General features: G+C 36.2%; 1 protein-coding gene across 1 annotated transcript in view; it reads left to right on the top strand.

Annotated features, from left to right (window-relative positions):
* The window catches only part of ATM (ATM serine/threonine kinase), a 79,326-nt gene that overhangs the window by 49,466 nt on the left and 10,020 nt on the right, over nt 1-19,840 (top strand). Inside the window, exons 39-53 of the mRNA XM_075490990.1 lie at nt 669-777; nt 1,570-1,658; nt 1,754-1,856; nt 2,921-3,069; nt 4,559-4,663; nt 5,177-5,296; nt 6,374-6,608; nt 8,485-8,652; nt 13,243-13,362; nt 14,354-14,571; nt 15,331-15,538; nt 16,325-16,438; nt 16,830-16,988; nt 18,154-18,292; nt 18,656-18,744. Coding sequence (XP_075347105.1) covers nt 669-777; nt 1,570-1,658; nt 1,754-1,856; nt 2,921-3,069; nt 4,559-4,663; nt 5,177-5,296; nt 6,374-6,608; nt 8,485-8,652; nt 13,243-13,362; nt 14,354-14,571; nt 15,331-15,538; nt 16,325-16,438; nt 16,830-16,988; nt 18,154-18,292; nt 18,656-18,744 — 2,125 coding nt within the window. The remainder of the gene's footprint in view (nt 1-668; nt 778-1,569; nt 1,659-1,753; nt 1,857-2,920; nt 3,070-4,558; nt 4,664-5,176; nt 5,297-6,373; nt 6,609-8,484; nt 8,653-13,242; nt 13,363-14,353; nt 14,572-15,330; nt 15,539-16,324; nt 16,439-16,829; nt 16,989-18,153; nt 18,293-18,655; nt 18,745-19,840) is intronic.

The raw sequence follows: 19,840 nt of genomic DNA, 5'->3' as shown, positions 1-19,840 counted from the left end.
AGAAACTTGACTGAAACTATTGCTTCTGAATACTAAAATGTATTGAATCCAACTTTCTAAATTAAACACTTTTCAGATTCTATTTCTCATAATTAGTAGTGTGCTAGTGGTTAAATTATGGCCAGAAGTGAATCAAGGGGAGAAAGAAACCACAGAATGATGACCAGAATTGTGTGGGTAGAGCTGAATGATCGTTGTAGAAGGAGTTTTCTTCTATAATGGACAATTATCTTTGTCTTCTTTGTCTAGCAAGATCAAAATACGGAACTAGTTTACTAGCTTCGTTTTGGCAACAAGTAACACTAAGGCAGTGAATGTATAACAAAAGTATGGTTGTAAGCGTATATATTACATAGTTGCTTTTATTCTTTCCCAGAAGAGACCATTCTTGCTTCAGGCATTCACAAAAATGATTTAATAAAAGATTATACATTACAAAGTGGTGGGTTTTTTCTCTGAAAAACCACCTTGATGTTGAAATCCCTTGATAGTTCAGCTGATCACTTTGTCATTCTGGTGGAGAGCCATTTTGAATAACCTGGGGATGTGACTGGCCTAGTCTTGCATTTGGTGTTTGTTCCCCTTACTTCTTAAGTGTTGTTTCAGAAGTTCTTTAGTTCTGTGTATGAAATTTCATTTAACTTTACCAGTTGAAACATTTCTTTTAGGTCGTCTTCTAAAGTAGCTAAGAGTTTGACACTTGGAGAAGAAAGTCAAAGAACAGCTATTACTATTTTGAGTGAAAAAAGTAAAGAAGAAACTGGCATAAGTTTACAGGTACATGTGTTTGCTTCATAATCTGAAAGCAAACCTTCTCATATAATTACAGTTAACAGTAGGTTTCATCTGAGCTGAAGGGAGATCTAGCTGAACTTCAAAAACTGTATTTGAAAGTTCTCCTCATGCTCTAATTCAAAGTGAACCCAGTGGCCTTGTTGGACAAGTTCAACTGAGTATTTGTTCACCTGAAACATTTAAATTAAACACCTTTAAATTGTAGCAAAGCAGACTTTGTTGCCCAAAAGAGCTGACCTCATGGTGGTAACCAGCCAAGTATTTTTCAGTTTGTTTTGTCAGAGATATACGTTCATTAAAAATCAGCAAGTGATGTAGCAAGTTGTAATAATCAAAACCAAAGTAGTATTATGTCCTACAAGTTTATTTGGCACATAAAATCTGATTCAGTAGCCTTGGCTAAGTTACTTTTTTCCATAGTTCTTTATTCCAGAACTGTGCTTGCATATCTTTAAAATGCATTGCTTAGCTGGTATGTCTGATACTCATTCAGTACTACTATCTTTTGCTTTTCATCCAGTCCACCTAAGGCCCAGTGCTGGTTTTTTAATAACTTGGCAGAGAATTTAGGTAGTCCTGAAGAGTTTTGCTAGACTACAAAACTTTTCTTCCTGTCATGATAGCAGGCTCAAATACCGCATAAAGGAAAATTGAGCAATGATAAAAACATATTAAGTGGAAGGACATGTATTTATAAACTTACATGATATGTATAAAACTCACTTGAACTGGTTCCAAAAGAGGTAATTCTTCGTTTTATGGCACATCTTCTAGGACCTACTCATGGACATATATAGAAGCATTGGAGAACCTGACAGTCTCTATGGCTGTGGTGGAGGAAGAATGTTACAGCCATTAGCACGGTATAATTTATTAATGTTCTTATGTTCTTTAAAGTCATTGCTTTCATTTATTAGTAAGGAACTTAAATTGAAAACTTCTTGTTAACTTACAACAGGATAAGAACGTATGAGCATGAAGCAGTATGGGAGAAAGCCCTTGTAACATACGACCTTGAGGCAAGCCTCTCTCCATCTACTCGCCAGGCAGGAATAATAGAGGTAATTTTATTTTATAATAGGAAATGAATGTTGGAATTGATATCCATCGTACTGAGAGTTATTTGTAGTAAATGCAAAATTGTTTTAGTACTAAAAGAGATCTCTGGTCATCAACTCCAGCCCACTGTCATAGGCATCCAAACTGTGTAGTATAAGACAACTCAATATTTGTCCTGAAAACATTAAGGCTTCTAGTCCTCTTGTCACTCACCTGTAATCCCTATCTTGGGTAATGAATTTTGTGAAATATTTCCAAAAAAATAGATTTAATTTTATACAGAATTTGGCCAGCTCCTAAAATGACAAAATATAAAAAGTAATGTAATTGGTTATTTTTGCCATCTCATTCTTTAAACCTCTCCATTATAGCAACTATCTTACTGAAACTGTGGTATTTCTGATAAAAGAAATAAAAAGAATTTATGTTGTCTTATTTTGATCCCTTAAAAATATGTTGCTTTTTTAGCCTAAAAATGTTTACACCAGTTCTGTAATAACATAGCACAGGTATATCTGTGTTTCCTCTCACTTCGTTTTCCTATGGTACTTTTCTTTTCCTACCCCAAATTATTTAGTATCATTGTTAAAATTCAGTTGTGTTTCTCCTTCATAATGGCTGCACACATAACCTGCATAAGTGGTCACAATTATAAAGTCATTATGGTCTTCAAACGGATAGGAGTTTAGGAGTTATAGGAAACTTTTTGGAATCCCCACCAGAAAAAAGAGTTCATTAAGAAGTAAAACCGGTTTTGGCTAGGAATGATGGAATGGAGAAATGTGATCAGATAGTTAATTTGAAACACAACATGGAAATTAATTTCAAAGAATGACAGCCACAGTAGTAATGAAACCGTTTTTCCGGGGTTGCAGGTATCAATAGTGTGATTAGTAGTCTTGCTAAAAAGTTTTCATTTTATATAGTGCTGAGTTTAGAAATACTTATGGTTCTGCCTTACCCACAAAGGCTTCTTTGTTTCCAAAGGTAAAACAAAGCCTTTTAAAAAGCCGGTTCAGTTTATTAAAGGAGGAAAACCAACTTTCAGTAATTTTGTTAATTCCAGGCTTTGCAGAATTTTGGGCTTTGCCACACTCTTTCCATGTATTTAAAAGGACTGGAACATGAAAACACTGAGTGGTGTGCAGAACTACAGGAAATACGCTACCAGGCAGCATGGAGGAATATGCAGTGGGGCCGCATCTCTTCTGTCAAGTAAACTGACTTACTTTTTTGCTAGTTCTTTAAGTGAAAAGCAATGGTTTCAGTTCCAAGCAAAAAGATTACATTAGAATATAATTTCTATGAAGCAGGTCACTTAATTTATCTTAATCATTGGATTGAAAAGCAGTCTTTTTCACTTAGACCTGTCTGTTTTGTATGCACATCACTTTTCATTTTCCTGGGAAACTGCACGCAGTTGATTCTTTTTGATTGTTCATAACTATAAACTGAAATTTTCCATTTTTGACTCAGGTAGTAGATGTGTCTTAGGTACATATGAGGGATAGATAGTTATTAATGTTTAATTTATAAGCAAATGGGGAAAATATTACTCAGTAAGCCACAAGAGGTTATCAAGACCTGAGTAAACAAACACCAGTGTTGATTCATGGCTACTCCCTCATAAGGAGTATTCTCCTCCCTTGTGTAATGTTGGATGCCTGGCATTAGTTATTTCATATGACTGGCTAGAAGGATATAGTGTGAACTCTGTCCCTTCCTAGTACAGCTACATCATCGCACGTTTTAGGAGGAGTACAGAATAGATTGACTAGATTTTGGCAAAAGCAGAAGTTACATGATGGGGTCTTCAGTAACTCCTTCTACATTAACTTTTAGTAGTCAGGAGAATGGAGGATTTTTCTCCTAAGACTCTTAGAGAGAGGTGGATCTGGGGAATGTACTCTTGGTGTGTTCATTCTCTTCTCCTGCACTGTCTTAAGATCATTGTTTCGAAGCACCTGGAGGACTTCACAGGCATATCCTGTTGAAGGGCCTATGTCACGTCACAATCAGAACAAAATTCATATAGGTGGGCTCTATTTGTCCCTGGGTTAGGGTCTGTATAAACCTCTTTGGTTATAAACCTCTTAGGCAAATAGGATATTCAGGTTTAGTACAGGAGCAGAAAAACAACATGTAAGATGAAAAGAGGAAGAATGAGACGGCAGGAAAGAGGAGGGTCAAGGAGAAGAAGAAAGAAAAGTGAAAAGGGCAAAGAAGAGAAAATTAAATTGAACACTATGGGTTTTTTCAGCCTTCTGATTTTCTTTATTTTTTTCCTTTTTAAAAATATTTCTGAAGTTAAATGTAAAAAATTGTTGATTCTGAAGTTGCTTACATACTGTAGTATATATCTTTCAGCATAATACTGAGAGAAATGTGTTATGGTTAAATTTTTATTGTGCAGTTGGTTTTGTGTCATATTTTTGATACAACCTTGAAAATATTCTCCATATTCCAAACATTTTGACAATTACGGTTGTCTCTTTGTTTTAACAGAACAGCTTGAATTTATAAAATACTAAATTAATTTAAAATTTAAAGGGTTGCATTATTATTTCTTATCATGCAAAACACCAATCCATCCAACTGCAGGAAATGTACTACTAAAAATATTTGTCATAAAGATAAAATTGACTTCTTTGTAGATAAATACAATTTTCCTTTTATTTTATGTTGCTTCTGTTTTATTTTTAAGAGATGAGACAGGAAGACCAGGGTACCATGAATCACTGTATGATGCTCTTCAGTCTTTACGAGATAAGGAATTCTCTGCTTTCTATGACAGTCTTAAAGATGCCAGGTAACTGTATGCAAATATTCTGCTGTTGGAGAGAGACGGAGAGTATGTGTGTGTTTGCAGTCACAAGTTATGTGTAAAAGACTATTACGGGGTTTTATGGGCTTAAATAAAGACTCGTGCATAAAATAAAATTCATACTTTTGCACTGCAACTTCATTTCTAAGTTTTTTAACTTAAATTTGTCCTTTGTGCATTTACAATTTGTGTGCTAATTGAAGATACGTTTCCTGTAGTATATATCCCTTACTTTGCAGTCCTCTTAAGTGGATTTGAATGCTGACTACTCTTCTTTAGCTGAGCTGTCCAGAGGCTTTGGAGTTTATATATGCTTACCATGTTTTTATTTATTGACAAATGTAATTTTTTGAACTTTAATGGTAATACAAAATAATTCTGAACTGAATAGCTTTGCTGTTTAAATTCTGTTCACTGTATGGAAATTATGTTATGAATGTTTGGAATTACTTGTGGATATGAAAAAAAAAAATTACTATTTCTCTGTTAAATCCATAGAGTGAATGAAGTAGAAGAGCTGTGCAAAGGCAGTCTTGAGTCTGTTTATTCATTATATCCAACGCTTTGCAGACTACAGCTAATTGGAGAGTTGGAAAATATAGGTCTGCTATTCTCCAGGTATTTTTTTAAGCTTGTTTCATACTCCTTTCTCAGTCTTCAGGATTTTTTGTAATCAAGTCTAGCACAAAAATAAAATTACCTCAACAAATTTTATTCATGAACATCTCAAACTTCATCTTAAAAATTATATGGATTTTAGTTTTACTATGTGAAGACAAATCTAGATTCTCTTTATTTCCAGACTGGATTTATTCGTGGTCTAGTTTTAACTATTTGATATTATGCCAATATTGTATTTTAAATAATTGTTTTCTTTCTTTTGTTTTGAGGTCACTGGTATACTCCAAGGTAGCAGTCACATCTCCTAGCCTTTGGTTTACTAAAGTAACTGAGTCATCCTCTTCTAGTTTCCTTTCTAAAAGTGTTTTCCATTTCCTTGATGATACCCGTAGATCTATTGAAAGTTGTTTCAGTTTGAATCACTTTCTTCATGGACTGCTATTACCATCAGTATTCTACCTGAATTCTTAACACTGCTTTTTAATCGTAGGAAGGTATTTATGTCTGTAGTGCTATTGACGTTGAATTTTTTCTGCTATAGTTTTATCAGTTTGGTAGCTTATAGTCATCCTACAGTCATTTAGCATGTCCAGGACCTTATGAACCATTGGTATTTGCAGTTAATGAATCGCTTAAGAAAATAATACATATAATGACAACCTACACAGCTACATTGTCACAGCTTGGAATTTATTCTTATATTAATCTATATACAACCTATATAATAAAATAGGAATCTTGGTCTCTAATCTTTTAAGTAGCCCTATGTTTGAATGTGATTCCCTTTGCTGATGGACCTTTAACACAACGGTTTTGGATGATTAATCAAGAATGTTTACAGTGGAGTTGTTCACCTTACTAATGTTGATCTCTTGGTCTTCATTTTTGTTAAAACTGGAAGCCTACCAGTTTATTCTGCATATCAATCATTGTAGGGTTTTATGCGCTGTTTCTTGGTTTTGAACTGTAGATTGTGAACTACCTCGGTAGTTTACTTTTGTTACTCATCTTGCATTTCAGTAATATTTAGTGAGAATTAACAACAATCTTTTTTTCTTTTGGTAACAATTGCAGATCTGTTACTACTCAACAACTGAATGATACTTACTTGAAATGGCAGAGACAGTCTCAGCTTCTCAAGGACAGTGACTTCCATTTCCAGGAACCTATCATGGCTCTGCGCACTGTAATTTTGGAGATCTTGCTTGAAAAGGAAAATGAAAATACCAAAAGAGAATGTATTAAAGACATCCTGACCAAACATCTAGTGGAGCTCTCTAGATTGGCAAGAACTGCTAAAAATACACAGGTATTTTAATACAACAAATTCCAGGAAAGATCAGTGATGGATGTTTAGTTTTTTAGTTTATAAAAGAACTTCATTTTTTAACAGTACTGAAGATTAACTGTATTCTAAGTTTATTCAATTAATTAATTAGCTGGAGACTTAAACTATGTAGAACTTACTCATAAATTGTATTTATGGGCATGTTTTCTGAATTTTATTCATAACTGTAAGCTACTCTATGAGGTAGATAATATAAAAATGAATTTTTTAGTGAAGAATGCTCTTCTTACTTTGTTTTGGTGCAGTTTTATATATCCGGCTTTCACTTGCATCGTACTGTTGTAGTGTTCCAGAGTGAAGCTGCAGAAAGAACTTCATTGCATCTGTATACGTAGTGTTGTCTTCAAGGTTTTATACTCTCAAAGTACCATTGTACTGTGGTAAATCTCTCTCTGTGAATGACTTAAAGGGATTTGCAGTATCAGGGGTTTCTGCAGCTGCTAATGCATTTAAGATCCAGAGTCAGCCTTTGCTTGTTCTAGGTAGTGCATCTGGAGGAGTAACTTAACAAGAATTTATGGAGCAACAATATCCTCCAAGAACCTCTGCAGAAAATAGTTCCAACTAAATATTTAACCTGGAAAGATGTTTAACACTTCACATATATGAAACTATATTAAACTTTGATTTCAGGAAGGTTCTAACTCTTTTTGTGAATAATGATGAAATCAGTAGAACAGCTGTCTTTGATTTCATAAATTTACAAGGTTTACTCAGTGCCTCTGGAATTGTTTGGGAAAATTACTTCTTCAGAATTTTTTTATCTCATGCCTGCCCAACCACTAACACTGTGGTGATGAGTGTCCTGTAAGAGCCTCAACAGAAGTTAAATTTTTTTCACTTTGATTTTTAGTTACAGAAGAAGATTAAAATTGGGGCACCATATTTTTGGACGATTAGAAGGTTCTTAAAGATCAAGCCAGTGTGTTTCTGAAAACACGATCGTTCCAGCCTCTTCAGTGTTGTAGGTCGTGTGCAACCGTTGGGGCATACTTTTGAGCCTTATCAATCTTTCAAACCCTGGGATGATAACCCTTTCGTTCTGGCACACTAGTAGTTGACAACACTAGGTGTCTGGATGTAGGAAAGTTTTTGATGTAGCCCTCTTTGCAACTAATGGCTTTTCTTCCTCTTTGGTGCCACTACCATCCATCAGGAGAAGGAAGTGTGCGCCATACAGAATCATCACTGACTACTAATTGAAGTACCCAAGCTTACATCGTCATTTTTAGGTGTTCTTACATTTTAATTGTTTACCTTGCTTATTTAAAAGTTTGATTGATTTGGTTATTGGTTGGACAACTTGTGAAAACACACTTCACTCTCAATCTTTGACATTGTTAAAAAGATAGTTTGCTCTTTGTACTATCATAGTGATACTAGATTACTAAATAATGAAGATGTTACTTCACCAGTGATACAAGCATACAAAAGAATTAGTGTATGGTGGTGCCATTTTTCTTATTATTTTTCTGCGGTCTCTTAGGGTGTAATAATAATCACTAAGCTAACCTTATGGAACCATTATTTCAGTAGGTACTGATTGTAGAATTTCTATACTTCATACCTCCAAGTAATTTAAAATGTTAAACATTGATACTTTATTTTGGAGTTTGTGAAGTTTAATTCCATAGTCTGTTTTTGTTGCATATCAGGATTTTCTGCAAGTATATAGAAAAATAACTTTGTCTCTTTGCTGCAAATAAATTCTTAGCATTGGATAGGCAGAATATGCTGCACAAGTAGAGCAAATGAAGATGGAGTTTAAAAACAAAACTTGCTGTGAGATACAGGTATTTGACTTAAAGAATTGTTTATAATGTTTTTTCAATTTCAGCTTCCAGAAAGAGCTATGTTTCAGATCAAACAATACAATCCAACGGGATATGGAGTTTCTGAATGGCAACTAGAAGAAGCTCAGGTTTTCTGGGCTAAAAAGGAAGAGAGTCTTGCACTGAATATTCTTGAAAGGATGATAAAAAAATTAGATGCAGATTGGTTTCAGGTATGTATTATATAATGTATAAACTTATGGGAATTAAATTATTTAAGGTCCTATTTCCACTTTCTGAAGTTTTCCCTTGGAAGAAAATTAAAAGGCTGTCTGCAATATTACTAAATCTGTTTTGTATTCTCAAAATGTCTGAAAGCAAAAAAATCTGTATTAGCAAATCTTATCAGGGGTTTTCAAAGAGAGTCTGTAAGAGTGGCAAATGTTAGAATTCATTATTTATTATTTTGCCTCCAGTGCCACCACTTTGAAATATGTAGCTTTTTAAAGTCAGAGATTATTTCCTTTGATAAAAAATTAACTTATTTTAAACAAAACTGTTACGTAGAGTTGTATCATCTTGTTCTGTGCCAATAGTTAAACTAATGGCCAAGTAGGATTGTTTAGGCATAGAATCATAGAATCATTTAGGTTGGAAAACACCTTTAAGATCATCGAGTCCAACTGTCAACCTAACACTGCCAAGTCCACCACTAAACCATGTCCCTAAGCACCACATCCAAATGTCTTTTAAATACCTCCAGGGATGGTGACTCAACCACTTCCCTGGGCAGCCTGTTCCAGTGCTTGACAACCCTTTTGGTGAAAACATTTTTCCTAATATCCAATCTAAACCTCCCCTGGCGCAACTTGAGGCCATTTCCTCTTGTCCTATGGTTTGTTACTTGGGAGAAGAGACCAACACCCACCTGGCTACAACCTCCTTTCAGGTAGCTGTAGAGAACGATAAGGTCTCCCCTCAGCCTCCTTTTCTCCAGGCTAAACAACCCCAGTTCCCTCAGCCGCTCCTCATCAGACTTGTGCTCTAGACCCTTCACCAGCTTCATTGCCCTCCTTTGGACACGATCCAGTACCTCAATGTCTTTCTTGTAGTGAGGGGCCCAAAACTGAACACAGGATTCGAGCTGCAGCCTCACCAGTGCCGAGTACAGGGGTACAATCGCTTCCGTAGTCCTGGCCACACTATTTCTGATATCTACTATGTTAGGAACTGTAATAGTGTACGTGTTTTTATTAGAATAATAATAATATAAAAATTTTATCTCTGGTCATTATTGTGTAAAAAACCCCCACTAATACAGGGAGACACTAATAATATATTTTATGCTAAAGAAGCATACCTTTATTGCATGCGTTTCCCTGATGTTTGTAGGGAATCTTTGTGCAAAGATGGGAATATGAGTTGAGGTTTCTATTTCAGTGGGGCTGAAGCTGTGTCACAAAGTGTACAGAGATTCCAGGCAAGTTTTTGACTGATAAACATTCACTACTGTACCTCAGACTTCTTTGTTCCTTGAACTAATCCATTATCAAGGAACATAAATATGACTGGAGGTGCTATTTCACATCTTTGAATCCTCCCCCATTTACAAGCACACTGAGCTGTGAGTTTTATGTTGTACTTCTGAAAATGGAATCTTACCTGAAACAGGGGAATGTTTTCTCATCAAATTTGACTTCACCAAGTGCCTCTGAATCTTAGTTATCTTAGATAATCGTGTCAAAGCCACTTTCGTATCATCTCTGAAAGGTCATGGAGATCAGGGGAGGTCCTGATGACTGGAAGAGGACAATCACACACATCTACAAAAAGGGCAAAAACCAAGATCAGAAACTACAGAGCAGTCAGACTCATTTCAGTCCCTGGGAAAATTACAGAACAGGTCTTTAGGGAGGCTATTGCCATGCACATGAAGGAAAAGAAGATGGTTGGGAAAAGCCAACAGAAATATACTATCATGCTTGACCAACCTGATTGTCTTCTGTGATGGAACAGTTTGCCCAGTAGACATGGGATGAGCTGTGGATGTCATCTACCTTGATTTTAGCAAGGCATTTGACACAGTCTCCCACAATATACTTCCTGATAGGCTGGTAAGATACAGACTGGATAGACAAGACCACAAGATAAGTGGAAAACTGGCTAAACTACTGAGCTCAAAGGGTGGTTTGTTGATGATTCAAAGGCAGCCTGGTAGCCAGTCAGAAGTAGAGTTCCTTAGAGTTTGTTATGGGGTCTGATACTATTTTTATGACTGAGATCTGTATGACAGGACTGAATTTCCTCACCAAATTTGCAGATAACAGCAAACTGGAAAGAGAGAGAGAGATTCTGGAAGGAAGAGCCACCAGTCACAGAGACCTCAATAGTTTGGAAGATTGTGCCAAAAGGAATTGCATGAGATCAGTGGGAAGTCCTTCATCTGGGATAGAATAATCTCAAGCAGCATTACAGGGAGGAGGCTGACTGCCTGGGGTGTAGCTTTGCCAAAAAGGACCTGGGGGTCCCAGTGAACAGCAAGCTAAAATGATTCAACAGTGTGCCCTTGTAGCAATGAAGGTGAACCATGTCCTGGGCTGCATCACCAAGAGTGTAGCCAGTAGATTAAGTAGTGTGATTATTCTACTCTATTTGGCACTTCTTAGCCCACACCTGGAATAATGTGTCCAGTTTTGGTCCACCATTCAAGAGTGATATTGAAAAATTAGAGAGGGTCCAGCGGAGGGCTACCACAATGATTAGAGGGTTGGAGAACTTGGCAAAGGAATAAAGGTTGTAGGGATTGGGTTTTTTCAGCCTTAAGAAGCGAAGGCTTAGGGGGATCTAGTCACAGTCTTCCAGCTACCTGAAAGGTAGTTATAGTGAAGATGGAGGTAACTCTGCTCACAGAGATACACAGCGAAAGGGCAAGAGGCAATGGCACAAGTTGTTTCAAGGGAAATGCCATCTGCATACAGGAAGAAAATTCTTCACCACTAAACACTGAATAGTGTGCCCAAAGAAGTGATGGAATCTCCCTTGCTGGAAATGAGTAGTCAAGACTCAGTTTAGGAGAGTCCTGGACAACTTAATCTAAAGCCCTGCTTTCAACAGAAGGTTGGGCCAGATGGTCTCCAGAGGTTCCTTCCAGCCTTGACTTTTCTGTCATTCTATGATGTCCTTTTACAACAGCTATTCTGGCTTTTCTTCATATTAATCCATCTGTTCTCTTTGTGGTTTTTTTTTTTTGCCAATTTGTCCACTTCTGATAAGAGTCTTACTGACCTGTGCTTCCCTGGAACTTGTTAAAATATTGGTGTCACATCTGCCACCTGCCACTTCTCTTATATTAAGGCAGTTTTAAGCAAAAGCTTTTATACCTCTTTTAGTAGTTCAGTTATTTCATCTGAATTGCTGTAGACCTTTTGGAAAAATACATTCTGATCCTGGTGAGTTGATAGTTTTCATTTTGTCCGCTTGTTCAGTAGCCTTTGCTGTTGACACTTCAATAGCAGACAGACCTTTGAATCCCTTATAAAGAAAGGCTTTGCAGTGGGACTCTTCAAGCTCCTCCACAGTGAACACTACTGCAAATAATTTAAATTTTTTTCTGCTTTATCTTCTCGGAGCGCTATTTGTTTTGTAACTCTATTGCCTTTTTATCACATGGACTGTCTGGTGGCTAGCTGCTCCTAATATGTTTAAAGAACATTTTTTTATTATTTGTTGAGTCTTCTTCAAGCTGTTTATGTTTTTGGGACAGCCTGATGGTGGGTTTTTATTTTTTTATTTGACATGATATTTTATGATTTTTTAAATATATTTTCTTTTTCACTTGGAAAAAACTTCATTTAGTGTACTGATGTGGTAAAAATTTCTTCATCATCCTGACCTTTGTGTCTAGCTGTGATGGCTTTCTTTGGGTATTTTTTGGAGGGTAATAAATATTCGCTTTGAATCCATATACATTATTAAGGAGTATCACACTTCAGAGAAGCTGGAGAATTTTGGGCCAAGTTCTCCATGCTTATCGGGGCAAAATCAAGAGTTGCTGCTTCTCTTCTGATTTTCATGATTGCTCCATGAATCAGTTGATGAGGGCCTCCAAAAATGTAGTCCTTCTCTCACCTTCCAGTGTTACCTTTACCCTGTCCACATAAGGAGGTTTTGTGGTTTTACAGCCTATGATATCCTTCAGTATTTCACAGTCAGCATTGCCATCTTGATCAGGGTATATGTACCCTGTACTAAAAGTATTTTGGAAACTTGTCCTACTATACAGTTAAAGCTGAGCTTTCAATCTGGAGACAAGTCCTTTGGAAACCTGATCCATCTGAAAGCTCTGATCCATCGTCTCAGAGCACTTTTAAGAAGTTTCTGTGTAGAGGTCTGTCTGAAAATTTAATGATCGCACATAGTTATCGCAATTCCTTAATGTTTCCTACAGAGTGTACTATGGTACTTCAGACTAAATGGGGATATTAGAAAATACAATTTGGGAAACATGCTGTGAATTTATTTAGTTTTTATTACATTTTGTCATTGTTTTATTCTGTTTGTCATTGTTCAAACTGTCAGGTATTTAAAAATATGTGCTCTCCTTTAGTCTAACATAGAACGTGAGTGTGATTTAAGGTTACTGACTACTGTAGATGTGGATGGTAAATGACTCTGTAGATACATTACATGTAATAGGTCCAAGTCATTGAATTATATTCAGGGTTTTAAACGCTTTATAAATTGCCTGCCTCATGTGTAAGAAGTATTTTTATTTGATGCTTCCCTCTTTTTTCTTTTTTTTCCCAAAACTTGCTTTCTCAAAGGTTGAGAATGATCCTCAGCTGAAATTGGTGTATACAGAGTGTCTGAGGCTATGCGGAACCTGGTTAGCAGAAACATGCTTGGAAAACCCTACAGTCATCATGCAGAAATACTTAGAAAAGGTGCATCCAGTCTTTGAAATGTGCAGTCTTTGAGATAATGCCATGCTAAAATATGTTGTTAAAATGTCAAGTAAATTGTACAATGCAGCCTTTATTTTTCTGGATTGAAAATATGGATTCTTACAAAAATATTATCATTGTAATCTTATAAAATATTCAGAATATGGCTTTACAGAATTCATAGTGAAACTTCTGTGTAATATTGGCTTAAAAGTTCAGAGATAATGACTGCTAGTCCTGTTTCCCTTTCCTATTCCACCCCATCCCTATCCTCCATTCACTTAACATGCTTTCAGTATGGGGATTGTATTTGCAACAGTCTCTTTCCAGGTGCTGGAAAGTCTTGTAGTAGAGTTTCAAAGTACTGTAATTTTTTTAAAACTCTTAGCCAGTAATATAAACATTTTAATTAGTATTTGCCTAGTCTGCATTCCTTTATTTCATGCAGATTTTTGAAACACTACATAGTTACTTTTTGCTGTTACTCTCTACATGGTTTCGTCACTCTGATGATTGAACTTTCACATATAATTTCCTTCTCTTTTTGGCACTTCTTGGACTTTCTTCTATTTTTTTTCTCACCATCTTATGATACAAGGTTGTAAAACTATTGTAAAACTTCATGCTTAGTTACTCCAAAAGACAGGTAGCTGTAGGAGACTCCTGTATGGTTATTAAAGCTGTTTCATACTGGATAGCCATTTTGACTGTTTGCACTGAAATACTCCTCAAAGATTAAATTCACTTAGGAGAAAAATGTTCAGCCTGGGAGGTTTTATTTTGTATGCATATATATTCCATCATAGGCAACATTGAATAACCTATTCGAGCAGATGACCCTGATTGAGCAGGGGGGTTGGACAAGATGACCTCCAGAGGTCCCTTCCAAGCTCAACTATTCTGTTTTTCTGTGATAATAGAGTTTAATCAAGTATTATGCAGCACTATTAATCTGATTATCAGTCTTATCATTATTGTAACTTCCTTTTAGGCTGTGGAAATTGCTGCAAGCCACAGTGGAGACAGCAGTGATGAGCTGAAGAAAGGAAAGATGAGGGCTTTCCTGTCTTTGGCTCGTTTCTCAGATAATCAGTACCAGCGAATTGAGAATTACATGAAATCCTCAGAGTTTGAAAATAAGCAGGCATTACTGAAGAAGGCCAAGGAGGAGGTTGGCCTCCTAAGGGAACGCAGAGTTCAGATAAATAGGTGAGCATTCAAATGGAGAGGTGGTTACTATGGAGCCATCAAAGGCTCCATCTTTACTAATTCTCTGTGTCTCTGCGCAAGTGGTACAGCATGGCTCACATCTCTGTAGCTGAATTTTTCCTTCTCTTCACAAAATAGTGGCCAAATCTGTAGTGCTTGTTGCAAACAGTTTCTGAACTATGCCTGAACATGGTCTAGGAGAGTGCTAGATAGCATGGGTGAAAACTCAGCCAAGGAGTGTTTACAACAGTTAAACAGTATGGATGATTATGGGCCAGAATTCACATTTATTCCCTGGATCTGTTTAGTTTATTTGACAGAGAAAACATTACAGAGTAAAAAAAATGTTTGAGATTTTTCTCCATCACACATTTGGTGAAAGTGTAGAATTCATCTTAATACAGAAGTCTTAAAGATTTAGTAAGAGCAATTACAAGTGAGCAGAAAAATTTGAATTTCAGCAGTTGGAAACTGAAGTCTTTACACAATGATCTGTACTGGATATTCACGTTTACACCAGTATTGAGATTAAATCATAAAAAAAGAAGAAAGACACTGACTGAAAATTTACGTAGAGTGGTGGACATACACCAAAGAAATAGCTCCCACAATTTGGTTTCTCAGTTGTTTATTTTACTGTGCTTGTACATACAAAACAAGTAAAAAAATGTTAAATTAGTAAGTAAGAGAAGTAGGGACAGCTTTGCTTGTAAGTTCATTAAGAGATAATTTATTGTTTAAAAATGTCTATTCACATAGATACACAGTGAAGGTTCAGCGAGAACTTGAACTGGATGAATGTGCCATACATGCCCTAACTGAGGATCGTAAACGTTTCTTGTGTAAAGCAATAGAGAACTACATCAGCTGTTTACTAAGTGGAGAAGAACATGATATGTGGATCTTCCGACTCTGTTCCCTGTGGCTTGAAAATTCTGGAGTTGATAGAGTCAATGAAATGATGAAGGTATGCATATGTCTGCTGTTGCTTTTCCTTATTACGCTTTGACATTAAATTATCCATCTTTCTTTTCCTTCTCCTCCTGTGTTTCTAGAAGATGAATTACACTGCTGTGCAGTATGCTTGCCTATATATCTCCTTAACTTTTCCCTCAAAACTTGTTTTTCAGTCATCGTTGCTCATCAGTTAGTTTTTCATCAGAGAGCTGTAATTCTCAATGCATTTTAATTTAACTTAATTTAATTTAGCATTTTAATTTGACACGTCTGTATGATTAAGCATATCTCATGATCTTTCACTGTTGTCACCTTGTTCTTTACATACCTTGGATATTACCCATCTTCAACATCCTTTAGTACATTGTTCTAGTTTATATTATATATACTTTTAGGTGAAAGGATGTGCTTCTGGATTGTCTCTATAACACAGTAGCCAGGGACCAGTAAAGTTCTCATTCTCAGGCTGGTTCTATAATTTCTAGGATCGTGTGGGAAATCTGTTAATTCTTACCTGAATGATCTGTTTATAACAGAGATCTGTATAATTTAATTCTTTGCTTTGTGTTATAATTAACTTTGAAAAATAGAAAGTCTTCCTTCACTTGTAGCATTCAGCAGACATGGACCAAGATGATGTGATACTCACTGGATTGCCAGTTGATCACACAGCAATGGTTACTCTCAGTTTAAAAAAAAGTGCAAAACCAAAATTGCTAGCCCTTACCTGGTATTTTATGATTACAATGTTTGTGGTGTTTAGTACAGCTTTCTAACTGAATTTTCTCTACTACAGAAAAATGCAGAGAAGATCCCTTCATACAAGTTTTTGCCTCTGATGTACCAGCTGGCTGCTCGGATGGGAACCAAGATGATGGGTGGTTTAGGGTTTCATGAAGTTCTGAATAATGTAATTTATGCTTTTCATATCTAAAGATATCTTGATTGGCTTAGCAGTGCATACTTCTAAACGATATCTATTTTCCTTTGTGCAGTTATAGCTAAACGAGTTATGTAGGCGATAAAGGTGTATTAAAAATGGGTGATGCAAAATGGGTGGGCGGGGGGAAGAGGATTGGGGACTTTTTTCCTTGCTACTCAATTGATTTTCTTGTATAAGAATAGTCTTATGCAGGTATAGGAATATACTTTGTATGTGTTTTAGTTGTGGAAATACCATCTAAGTATTACTTTTTATTTCTTATTAGGAACCTTAGAAGTTCAAAAGAATAATGTTAATTAAGTAATTTTTTTCTTCTGTACAGTTTTGAATAATGGGATCTTTTTGTTTTTCTTGACAGCTGATGTCTAGAATTTCACTGGATCATCCACATCATACTTTGTTTATAATATTAGGTTTGGCAAATGCTAACAAAGATGAACTCCTCACAAAACCAGATGCAATAAGAAGAAATAAGTTCATTAAAAATGCACCAAAAGAAATCTCCCAGCTTGATGTGGTGACTACAAAAAATTCTATTCTATTAACCACATTCAGTCCTTTCATTTTGTTAAAAAATGAAAAAAAAAATGATGTCAAGGGGTATTTTAGTGTAGAGCTCATCAGCTGACTTTTGTTAAGAAAGATTAGGAGAAAAAAGTACTTTTAATAATAAAAAACACTGTTTTGTACGTACATCGGTAATTATTATTGAAAGAAGTAATTATGGGGTTGAACATAACATGGTTAACGTTTCCTGCAACAAATAGCCCCAATTATTGTGAAGAGTTTTGTGATAAAGGTCCTTGATGTGTGATTCTGTAAAAGGCATTTTAGATGCAACAAAGACTTGAGTGGGTTTATTGTTAAAAGTACATACTGAATTGAGAATTTTTTCTGCTTTGAGTAATAACGTCTGTTCTATCTAAGTATTTAGCCTTGTGCAGTATATCTTTTGTTCTGTTAATATGACCTTTATATGTTAAAAATCATGATGATGGGTAATACTGAACTGTGGCTTCATGTTAATGTTGTTATTGCTTAATTTTTGTTGGAACCTGTCTTTGGAATCATCTCATATCTAGATTAATGCCCCTTCTTTCCCCCATCACTATAGGCCTGGCATGGTTGTTTGTCATTACCCTCTTACTCCCCGCACTGATAAAATTTTTCACCACATTTTTATTTGGCTTTTTTTGCCTTTCTCTCAGATCTGTAGTTCTTCTGTGGTCCCACCCTTAGGAGTAGGATTATGCTAAACTCAACTAAGTCTCTCAGAGTTAGGCACAGAAGGGACGTATGGTCAGATTTTTGCCTTTTGCATACAGGCCTTTTCTTCAGTTGAAATAACAGAAGCAGGAAGGTGGTGGAAGAACTTCCAAAACTGCCTGTCCCGTTTTCTGAAGAATTTTTGCAGGTTTTTTGCACTTTGCCAGGACAGATTTGCTCCCTCTCCATCCCCAGTAATATTTTACTTTATTAATTATCTCAGATTAGACAACACAGAACTTTTCTGCAAATTATTTCTGTTCATATCACAAAGGGCTGTCCATTATTGCAATTTGCTCTGTTTTCATAGGATGTATCTCAATTGTACTTATTTGACTGCATGTTATGATGCATCTTTAATCTTACAAGGTGTAGTTTGCAAGATCTCATATTTGTATTCCGTTGGGTTTTTTTAGGACAGAATGGAGGCTGCTAGCGATATAATCAATATCGTGAGAAAAAGGAGAGCTCGTATGGTTAGAGACGTTGAAGCACTTTGTGATGCTTACATCACATTAGCAAATCTAGATGCTACTCCATGGAAATCTCAAAGAAGTAAGTCTTGGAAAAATTATTTTTGTTTTTAATAGTGAAGATATATTTTATTTTCTTGGATTAAAAAGTATATTTCTAAATACTTATATTTAGTTAAAGGAGATACTGTGCTAGCACTGTGTCCTATTTTTGATCAGTGTAGAACTTAGTCTGGATTAAAAGTTGTAGTAATTGCTTGTTACTGTGAAGTTCAGACTTCCTGAGTATGAAACTCCAGAAAACTCCAGCTGTCATGTGGTCATCTTCATCAGCTTGACAGAAGCATGCAGTGAGGTTTTAGGTCCCAAAAGCAATGTAAGCTGTTTTTTGTGAACTTTGATGTATGTTTATAGTTCTGAATTTTAAAATATGAATTCCTTTTAGTTACAGAAGGAATAAGTATTCCAGCTGACCAGCCAATTATTAAACTGAAGAACTTGGAGGATGTTGTTGTTCCTACCATGGAAATTAAGGTGACTGAAGTTGAAATAAATATACACTATAATATCAAATCTTAGAATCAACTTCACATTTTTATAATGGCAGTCAGGACTTATATCTCTTCATCACATTCCCATGTTCTTTACAGGTCAGCCTACCAAGGGCTACTTTCCTGTCAGGAGGGAGATGCAGTGTGAGATGCTTTTCTTAGGCTTTAGAAGACCTTCACCCCAAGTCTTACATTTGCTGGATAGTGGCGTATTATATGAAGATGGCTTTGCCACTGCCACTGTTAGCACTGACTAGTCTTTCATTATCAAAAGGGGTGATGAGCTACCTAAATCACAGAGAGGATCTTATTTTGTAGGTGCTAGCTCAGAGTTTCAGGGAGGCACTTAATGCCCAGAAAGTTGTGAGAATTAATAGATATGCCTCTTCAGCTGTTCCTAAATGGCCAGCTTATGTGTTTTTACCGTTCAGTAATGGTGAACGATCCATTCCTGTTAGCATAAGTGGTTGATTGGATGGGTGCATAGGCACTCATTCTTACATGCCACACGCCCTACCTAGGAAACTTACCAGTTTCGGGAGTGTAGAGTTGTTTTCTGGGCTAGCCACCTAAAATGTACATGTTATGAAGCCGAACTTCCCTATGTTGAAGTCCTTCAGGCTATGTCTATAAAGCTAAATAAAACAAGCGAAGGGACATTATGCCATATGCCGTCAGAGGCCAGAAATTGCCACCCATGCTAAATAGCATTTGTTTGTAGGGCTCCTGTTGGCCCCAGGTGTTTCTCCTTTGTATGACTCGATTGTCCTTCTTTTTGCCTTTCTTCTTCTCCAGTACAAACTATCTGAAATAGTTGGAGGTCTGTGATGTAAACAGTTGGAGCGATATTTCCTTACAGCTAACTGAGTAGGGCTGCTTTGTGGCATGAGGATTTGGAGGATGGCTGAAAATACAGATCCTGTAGATTGCAACAGTTTTAGGATTGTAGATTGGGTCCATTTGCAGCCTAATGTAAGCCTAATGCTCCCCAACTGTACATGAACATGTCCTTGAGAGAATGATAGTTGGGACAGGCCGAAATTGTGTCAGAGCTTGTTTAGTGGAAGTCTGCAACAACA

The sequence above is a fragment of the Mycteria americana genome, chromosome 1 (assembly GCF_035582795.1).
Source record: "Mycteria americana isolate JAX WOST 10 ecotype Jacksonville Zoo and Gardens chromosome 1, USCA_MyAme_1.0, whole genome shotgun sequence".
Taxonomy (NCBI): Eukaryota; Metazoa; Chordata; class Aves; order Ciconiiformes; family Ciconiidae; genus Mycteria; species Mycteria americana.
Note: the sequence above shows the minus strand (reverse complement) of the source record. Positions and strands in the feature narration are given on the sequence as shown.